Source organism: Malania oleifera, chromosome 1 (genome assembly GCF_029873635.1).
Source record: "Malania oleifera isolate guangnan ecotype guangnan chromosome 1, ASM2987363v1, whole genome shotgun sequence".
Classification (NCBI taxonomy): domain Eukaryota; kingdom Viridiplantae; phylum Streptophyta; class Magnoliopsida; order Santalales; family Ximeniaceae; genus Malania; species Malania oleifera.
Window position 1 is genome coordinate 137,035,643 of NC_080417.1, and position 10,675 is coordinate 137,046,317.

At 31.2% G+C, this 10,675-nt stretch overlaps 1 protein-coding gene across 1 annotated transcript; it reads left to right on the forward strand.

Annotated features, from left to right (window-relative positions):
• The first annotated feature begins 6,699 nt into the window (after nt 1–6,699).
• LOC131149220 (probable 2' cyclic ADP-D-ribose synthase BdTIR) lies at nt 6,700–8,099 on the forward strand. Its single transcript, XM_058099476.1, has 2 exons — nt 6,700–7,199; nt 7,964–8,099. Exons 1-2 carry the CDS (start codon nt 6,700–6,702, stop codon nt 8,097–8,099), a joined length of 636 nt encoding a protein of 211 aa, XP_057955459.1.
• Nucleotides 8,100–10,675: the final 2,576 nt, after the last annotated feature.

Consider the following 10,675-nt stretch of genomic DNA (forward strand, 5'->3'; position numbering starts at 1 on the left):
TGCAGGACTGGTACAATACCGTTGGATGTTTCCTATTGAGAAGTAAATTATAAAGAACTAACAATGTTCATATGATTTCCTCGCTTTATTTGTAGAAGTCACTAATGTTATATAAAATGAACATGTTCTTGTCAACTTTGAATGGTTATGTGCGCAATTAGGCACGATCGAAAGATTCAATCATTAAGGCATACATTGATAGTGAATGTCTTATATTTTATTCAATGTATCTACATGACATTGATAGAAGGTTCACTCATGAGGAGCAAACTGCAGACGTTCATGGTAATACTAAAGATGAAGAACCCAAAAGCTAAATTGTAATTATTTGAAAAATTAGAAATGAAGATTAAAACTATTTTCACAAGTAAATAGTGCCAAATTGTTCATTATTATTTATTCATTTTGTATAAATGTTATAAAGACAAAAAAAAAATAGCTAATTTTTTTAATAACTAAAATGAAAAAGAAAATTATTTTTCACAACTAAATAGGCTCTAAATTTCTTCATATTTTCTCCCTTTTCATAGTATTTTTGAAATTATAAACTAAGTCTTAGGGTTTGTTTGGAATGCACCTAGAAAACAATATGGAAAGCAAAGGAAAGTTTAAAAGAAATCTTGTTTGGTTACTAAGTAAAGCAATAAAGAAAATATATGAGAAAAAAAATTGATTTTATATATTACTAACATTTAATTTTTCATAATTTTTGATTATATCCAAATAAAGTTTTATTTTAATAATATTAGATATAGATAAAAAAATATAACAATTTTTTTCTTTAATTTTTTTTTTTCAAATAAAATTCTTGATCTAAATAACCCATGGTCCTTTACAAAAAAAAAAAAAAGCATAAACTGATAGAAATTGATATTTTAGTCCGGCTAAAACCTGCCTGGACCGGTCAATCGACAGGTCCGACCCCACCACACCATGCCATGCGCCAATCAGCCCTCTAGAAGTACACAAATGTGTCATGGAATGGTAGAATGTTGGGTCAAAAGCAAAACCATATGTGTATAAGATTAGTAGTTCAAAATAATGACAAGAAAGACTAATTTTCTAAACTTTTATATAACTGTAATATTTGAAATCATAGATTTTGAGGTTTGAATTTAGATTTGTGTGAATTTAAAATAAATTTTATACACAATTCACAAAAATTAATGTCTAATGTCTGAATTCCATACTCCTATATACAAGGTAACACTTTATAAATCTAGAAAAATATTGAAAAAATGTTTTCTAATTTTTTTATATAAATTTTAAAAATTGGAAAGTAAGATGAAATTTTTTGTAATTATTTAAAAAATTAATAATGAAGACAAACTATTTTCACAAGTAAATAGTGTCAAAATTGTTCATTATTATTTATTTATTTCATATAAATGCTGCAACGATGAAAAGTTAACTAATTTTTTTTATAATTTTTTGAATAACTAAAATAAAAAATAAAATTATTTTTCACAACTAAAAAGGCTCTAAATTTCTTCATATTTTCTCCCTTTTCATAATATTTTTGAAATTCTAAACTAAGTCTTAGTGTTCGTTTGGAATGCACCTAGAAAACATTAGGGAAAGGAAAAAAAAATTTGAAAGAATTCTTGTTTGGTTACTAAGTAAAGTAATGAAGAAAATATTTATATATCAAACGAATGAGAAAAAAATTGATTTTATATATTAGTAATATTTAATTTTTCATAATTTTTAATTATATCAAAATAAAATTTCATTTTAATAATATTTGATATAGATAAAAAAATAATAAAAATATAGTTTATTTTGTTTTTCTTTCTTTCTTTTTTTTTTTCAAATAAAATTCTTGATTGAAATACCCCCATAAAAAAAAAAAATGCATAGACCGATAGAAACTGATATTTTAGTCCGGCTCAAACAGGCATGGACCGGTCAATCAACAGGTCCGACCCCACCACACAATGCCATGCACCAATCAGCCCTCCAGACAAGTAGACAAATGTGTGGTGGAATGGTTGAATGTTGGGTCAAAAGCAAAACCACATGTGTTGGTTTCAGATAAGATTAGGACTAATAGGAATTTTATTCACACATTGTGATCACTGGCGACTCTTGGGATTTCTAAAAGTTTTCAAGCAAGCAGAGGTTGATGCATATATGGGAGAATTCAAGTCCACCCTCCAATAAGCTTAGAAAAACATATAGCAATTATAAACTTTATGGCTTTATTTGGATTGGAATTTGGAAATTTTAGGAAAAAAAAAATTAAAGAAATTTACATTTCTTTTTCTATGTTTGATTATAAAAAATATCAAATTAATGAACAAAATTTTTGATATTTTAAACATCAATAATATTTAATTTCTTAATTTTTAATCATATTAGAATAATTTATAAAAATTAGGATTTGATATAAGGAGAAGTATTGTGGAAAATAAGTTTTTTTTTCTTTTTTTTTCCTGAAACAAAATTTTTAATCCAACTGAACTCATAATTAAGTAATCCAAGCAAACAAAACCAGCTAAAGAAAACCAAATATATTGTATGTACATTACATGTTGGAGGTGGATCTTAACTTTTAATCCTAAAATCACGGGTGTGAATTAGGATGCGATAAAATCAGCAGCCACATGATAATGCCGAACACCCTGAAATTAATGTTTTTAGCATGAAAATTTTCAAATTTCAAAGGGTTTCTTAAAAGGTTGAAAGCAGCTATTCCGGCAATCATCCGTTGGGAAATATTAAAGGAAAGGAATGAAAGAATTTTCAAGGAAAAATACACCACAACCACGAAAGAATGTCTATCAAATTTGTGTCTTTGGATTAGGTCATATTCCCGTTTGTCCCATCTGGATTGGGAAGAGTTTTTCTATATTTATTATGATTTAGGAGGGTGATTTTACTCACCTCTCCACTTTATTTTTTTCTTTGTCATTCAAGAGGATCTAAGCTTCACTCCTTTAATAAATTTACCTTTTTTTTTAATACACACACACACACACACACACACACATATAAAACTAGGGGCTTTTAAAAAAAATAAAAAAAAATTATGATTTTATTGATTGGTAGAAATGTAGGATTAAATAGGGGCTTCATTGTGTTTCCCATTCTTGCATTTGGCAACATAGAATTTAGATTTTCAATTTAGATTTTTTTAGATCTGAATAAAATATATTACAAAATTGTATTAAATTTCTTTCAGAAATCCACAAAATTTCAAATCCATACCTCCAAATTCATACTCCCAAACACTACTTTAAGATAATCTGTAAATTGTATGTTGTATTCTTAAAAAGCTAAGATATCTTGTTTGAAAATGGATTATTAAATTCAAAAAATTAAATTCTAATATATAATCTTAATTAATGTGGTGCCTTGAAATTTTTTTTTTAAAAAATAGGCATATATCTCTGACACCCTATTAATAATAAACCCGACAACCCGGGCCCAAGGTGGGGTACCGGGGATCTACCTGTCCATATTCACATTCTAACAGTACAATGGAAAACATAATACACCTATACTTTATATACAATACCAAAGTACTAAGAACTCCAAAAATATACATACAAACCCCTAAAACTAATCCATCAAATATCCCAAGGATTATACAAACATACTCCCAGTCCCAAAATAAAAACATACCACGACTATAATAATCTACTCTTCCTCTATCTCGGAACTCGCTTTGCCTGGTGACTTGGATGTCCTGCAATCAACTTCCATTATTACCAACACGCTTCCCGAACTGTGTGGTTGCACTAACTCAATCACTAGCAACAGTACCGTGCTCTTATATCATTAACCAACTAGGTTCTCATTTCCACTACTAAATATACATAATAATATATTTCCAAAAACTTTCATTTCTCATAAATATGCTCAAACTCATGAGTATCCATGTGTAAATAACACATTTCGTCTGTAACTCATGGCTGTTCATCATTTTTCATCATGTCTGTGTATGTCTCGTTTCAACATTTCAATGAAATTCACGTCTGTATATTTCACATATCATCATATCTGATAAAACTTGTCTATATATATATATATATACACATCATATCAACGTATCTGTATTAAACATATATGTATATAACTCATAACATCATATTAGTGTAAAACGTATCTGCACATATCTCATATCAACATATCTGTTTTTATCTCAGCAAAAATCACGTCTCATCATTTAATATATTCCCATATTCATTTTACAATAATCAAAATCCTTTTTCATGCCACACAGATTTTTAGTAAAATTTAACAGAATAATAATTATCCAATAAAACATAAGATAATCCCAAAACTATTATTTCTTATATGCTTGATAAATTAGAATATCATATATAATATTTTCACATCATACTTTAATTTAATCAATTAATTTTCAAAAATTCCTGATATAATTTAATTCCCCTTACCTATTTACTGAGAACGTGCCTGCAACGATCCTAAACCGATGCCCGCGGCATTCGCACAAATCCCTGTATTCACATGCCTAGGTATAATTAACTCTACCCCGAAATTAGCATTATTTTAACATTTCCTAGGTTCATGTACTCCAATTAAACAGTTAGATTCTAACAAAAAAAAAAATGTGGGTATGATCCACTTTCCATATTTAAATTTTATTTCTAGCATATTTAAAAACATCAATATGATCAAATCCCCGTAGTTTAATCTAATTCCAAAATATTCTCAAAAATCTAATTTAATTCAATCCCAGTAATTTAACTTAATTCCAACATATTCCCTAAAAATTCTATTCAATCAAATCCCTGTAATTTAACTTAGTTCCAAAATATTCCCCAAAAATCTAATATAATCAAATCTTATAGTTTAATTAAATTTCAGGAATATTTTTTAAAAAATCTAACATAATCAAATATTACAATTTAATCGGTTAATTTTTAAAACAACAAACATAATTTATACTCCTCACCTTAGCCTTAGAGTGATACTTAAGATTTCCAAATAAAAAATTTGCTCCGATTAACTTGCTCAGAATTGAAGCCGGGACCCCGCGGTGGTGTTTGGTTGTCGATTTGACTGAATATTTGAGAGAAATTAAGGAGAGAGAGTTTATTTTATCCCAGGAGTGGTGCCTACGACGCTCTAATCACGAATCCACTCCGATTAAAATGTTGGTGGTCGAGAATGGAACCCAGTGGTATTTTCCATTCTTCAATCAGCTGAGAATTTGTCGAGAAAATTAGGAGAGAGAAGGCGTGAGGAGAGAGAGAGAGGATTCAAATTCAATCTTGAAGGTTCAAGAAGTTTCAGCTTATAATATATATATATATATATATTATAATATTATAATGTTATATTAATATATTATTATATTATATTATATTATATAATTAATAATTAATTAATTAGTTAATTTAATTTAATTTAATTTTTTTTTAGAATCACTACATTTAAATATTTTTGGGGTTGTTATAATTAATCACAGACATGTGCCAAGTGCTGCTAAGTGTGTGTGTGTGTGTATGTTTGTATTTAGATTTATTTTCCCTCCAAATTCAAATTTTAACTATCGTGATGAAAAATGATATATAAACTTATCCCAATTCTCTCAAACTGGTGATGCTGAGCGAGTGTTTGTAAAAGCCTTTCCACTTCTCTTATTTTACAATCGACAAACTCCAATACATAGAACGAGAGATGCAGCTCATCTTTCATGATCTCCTGTACTCTTTCCTATCCCCCCTCAAGATTTGAATGCTATTAAAACTCCTAACGTCACGTTCAATTTGGAAATTAAATGAAATGAAAATTTGAATGGAGAGTATTACGCAATTAACATCATGTTTGATTGGAGGAGTGAAATGGGGCAGGAGAAAAATGGAATGAAAATTTGAAAAGTGCATTAAGTGATAAATTTTATTTTATTTTATTTGTCCCAATTGTATTGTGTACCGAACCGAAGGTTCAATTCTATTATGTCTGGTTTCATCCCATTGCTATATATGAAACATGTAGTAACGTTCTTTCAGGGATATTGGCACTCAATTCTTTTCCTTGAATTCGACTCTCTTCTTCCTGGAAATTGATTGAACTAGCTAGGCATGCTTGTGTGAAGTTCAAATCAAATCTTTTATTTCCACCAACATGCATAATATTCTCACCCCAATTCATTGGCCTTCTGCTGGGAAATGATGGAATGTTTGTCGGGGAAAACAAATTAAGTTTCATAACTCCACGTGATTTTTCTGTGCACTGCTGAGAGAGAGAGAGAGAGAGAGAGAGAGAGAGAGAGAGAGATTCAACAACGTGTTAAGAGGTCAGGAAGGTGCCTTGGCTGCCAAGAGGAGTTGACGCTGGAACTGGAAATGGTCAAAATTTTTAAAATTTGTTGATTAATTTCCTGTCAAAATCAAACATACAAGTACACGGTTATTTGATTTGGTTCAAATCTTCACTCTTCTTGATTCAAATCAACGTTAAGAGCAAAATTTTCCTCCAACACCTACGAGAATTCCGTACTATTCACTCCAATATTAGTAAACAAACACTTAAAAAATAATGGAGAAAAGAATGAAATCCCTGCCCACCTTTCTCCTGTACACACATTCATACATATTTATATACACACACACAACCCTTTGCTCCCTCAACCCACGTATCATTCTCTGCGCACCAATCGAAAACGAAAAAGTTTCAAAACACAACCTAGCTTATTAAACATAGGAGCTTAATTGCTAGCTAGCCATGCATCGTTCATCACTCATGATCTCATTACAGCGCCAAATCTTCGCCAACCGAACCCTAACCCCGGCTGTGACGAGCCGGGTCACTCGACCGCCCTGCGATGTCTTCATCAACCACCGGGGGCCCGACACGAAGCGGACGGTGGTGACGCTGCTGTACGATTATCTGTCCCAGCTGAACCTGCGTCCCTTCCTGGACAAAAAGAACATGAAACCCGGGGACAAGCTGTTCGAGAAGATCGACGCGGCGGTGCTGGGGTGCAAGGTTGGCGTGGCGGTGTTCTCGCCGCGCTACTGCCAGTCCTATTTCTGCCTGCACGAGCTGGCTCTAATGGTGGAGTCCCAGAAGAAGGTTATACCTATCTTCTGCGACGTCAAACCCTCGGAGCTTCGGGCGGTAGACGTCAATGGGAGCTGCAATGCTGCAGATCTGAGGAGGTTTGACTCAGCTCTTGAAGAGGCTAAGCATACTGTTGGTCTTGCTTTCGACTCTGCTAGAGGGTAAGAAGATTGAACAATTTAATTATTTAATCATTTAATCATTAACTTCTTTGTTTTGCATGGTGCGTAGAGGACATGATTTGTACTAAATAGAACCATGCATTCATGATCACGCAACGGTTGCATTTGTTTGCTTAATTGTGTTTTCCAGGAAATAATCGATTATGTTACTAACAACTTAAAATGTGTTATTAAATTTTACATTATTGATGGCTTGAAGACATTAATATAACCTATGATCGATGGGTTTCAAACGAATTAAAAATTATTTTTTGTGAGTACTCATATGATAAAAAGGAAACAATGGTGGTAAAAATTCATTTTGTTATGTAAATTTGAGAAATAGTAAGTATCATTCATTGTCATTATTTATTACCAAACACTCTAGAATCTTGTCTGTTTAAGAAAAAATAGATTGTGTGTTAAGATTTTGGATAGTGTGATAGTATGCATTGGATGGCAAATCAACAATAAAAACAAGGCGGCATAAAAACATTTTTATTTTAGATATAATGGTACTAAAACTCTCTTCTTCTGAAGTTATACTTGATCGAGTTTGTTTAATTTTTCCATTATTAAGAAATAGAGATACCACATTAGATCCTGTTTAGGCTGTATAATCTCAATTCAAACATATAGAATTAATCAGGTAAAATATTATTTAAACAAATTATGGGAACTAGTTACATCGAATGAATGTATAATTGTTTTATAATTAAACTAAGATAACTTTTAATCTAATGATTTATTTACTTCTTTTACAGGAATTGGTCAGATGTGGTAACAAGTGCTGCCGATATTGTCATCAAAAGCTTAATAGAGGTTGAAGATGAACAACAACAAAGGATGCAGCAAAATACTCGAGAAAACATTTTGAGACTTCCTTTTCATCATCGATAAAGAAGAGTGCATCGTACAAAACACGAAAACAGAATTAATTTTCTGTGGGAGCATAATTGACATTTTTTGTCATTTCTTTAATAATTTCAAATTTTTTTGTGAATAAAATATTCACATCATTTTTTAATATTTTTACTTCAATATTTTTAATAAATAATTGAGAAAGGGAAAAATAGGTGCACATCCTACGGACTGTACCTAAATTCCATTTTTTTTTTCTTTTTTCTTTTGTGATGTTATATGATGATAAATGTGGATACTCGAATAAGAGCATACAAACATTTTATTTTACCCCTGGATCCTTGGTTTCAATTGTGTATGAAAGAAATAGCCTAATCATCATTTCATCAAAGACTCATCTAATTGTATTACTCACGATTGAATGAAAGCTAGGTAACCATCTCGTTCTACATCAAGCAATAATAAATGCAAAACAAAATAATAATTTCGCTATATAAACATACCACATGCCCAAGTTTTATTATCATCAAAATTATTTTGTTTGAATGAAGAGTCAGGGCAATTGCAGTGGTTCAATTCTACGCATTTCATTTCCATAGAAAAATTGGTAGCATTCCAGATGACCAGGGGACATGCAGTAAAGAGCATGCCCGACACAAAGTACACCAGAATCTGGAAAGAAAGGTAAAAGTTGATCAAGTTATGAGGCGAGACTCGAGAGTTTGGAAGGTGGGAAGAAAATTTTAGGGAAAAAATTAATTAGGAAGGAGAAGAGAAGGAAAAAGTGCGAGAATGTGTGTGTGTGTGTGTTTTTTTTTTCTAATTCCCATTTCACATATTGCCTTTTCACTTTTATGTTCCCTTTGAAAGTTGGAAAGTATTAGCTAGGGAGAGAAAATAAAAATATTAAGAAATTCATATTTTTATATTAAAATTGTATAGAAAAGTGAAAAATAAAATAAAAAAATATACGAAATCTATACACAAAATTTGGTTTTACACATCATTAATGTTTAATTTTTCCTAATTTTTAGTCTCATATATATTTTTAATTTTTAATAGTATTTAATAAAGAAAGAAAGTATAAGGAAAAATTAGTTTTCTCCTTATTTTCCTTTCCTTTTCTTTGCCCAAATAAAATTTTTGATCCAAACAGACCTTTAACAAAAATAGAAATTGAGATTTTATAGTATGAAAGTTTCAAACTATATATAATCATTGAAATATTTGCTTGGAAACAAATAAAGGAAATTATTATAATTCGGGTTGAGTTGTTATTAAGCTTTTATTATCCTCCTTTTACTCATGTTTATGGATGAATCAATTCAAAATAAATGGAGAAGAATAATAAAATTTCTCCTATTTTCTTTGTTTTTTAAACTTAATTGCCTCCAATCACCATATGTAACAGAATTATGAAAGCACTCCAATTTTATTCATATTCAAAGAGTAGCTTACAACAAGGTATATATACAACAATTCAATAACTAAATTAACAACTGAACTAACCACTTGATAATTAAATTAAAAAATCCATAACTAAGCTACAACTGTGAGCTAACTGCTGCTGCTGCTGCTAATAACTAACTGTAATGCTGCTGTTGTGCCAATTGGAATGCTGCTGGCGCTAACAGCTAATGCAACTGACTGCTGTTGCTACTAATACACTCCCTCAAGATGGTGGTGGTGAATAAATATTCAATACACCCAGCTTGTGCAAAAGATAATGAAAAGCATCAGACCCCAATGCCTTTGTAAAAATATCTGGCAATTGGTGATGAGTGGAAACATGAAGAAGATGGAGAAACCCAGCCTGGACTTTGTCGCGAACCAAGTGGTAGTCGATGTCAATATGTTTTGTCCTATAATGAAAAACAAGGTTAGATGCAATGTGCATCGTGACTTGATTATCACAAAATAATGAAATTGGCAAAGACACTGAAACACCAAGATATTTAAGCAAGGTGACAAGTCAAGTTAATTCGCAAGCAGTAGTTGCCATAGCACGGTATTTGGCCTTAGCAAAAGACAGAGAGATAGTAGTTTGTTTCTTAGATCGCCGTGAGACAAGTGAGTTACCAATGAAGATACAAAAGTTAGTAACTGAATGGCGAGAATCAAGACAACTAGCCTAGTTCGAATCAGTAAAACCAGTGAGGTTGAGGGATGAATGAGTAGGAAAGAAAAGACCCTATCCAGGAGATGATTTAAGATATCGAAGCACACAGTGAGCAACATGAAGATGACATAACCGTGGGGTATCCATGAACTGAGCAAGTGTTTGAACAGAGAAAGCAATGTTAGGTCTAGTAATCGTGAGATACAACAATGTACCAATAAGATGTCGATATTGCAAAGGATCCGAAAGCAGATCACCCTTAAACCGAGAAAGCTTAAGATATCGAGTCATTGGAAAAGAAACTGGTTTAGAACCAAGAAAACCAGCATCTTGCAGAACATCCAATGTATATTTTCACTGGCAAAGAAAAAATCCCTTGGAGGAATGAGCAACTTCAAGCCCCAAAAAATATCTTAAGCAACCAAGATCCTTGATCTTAAAAGATGAGTGAAGAAATTGTTTGATGGCAGTGATAGAATCAATACTAGAATTGGCA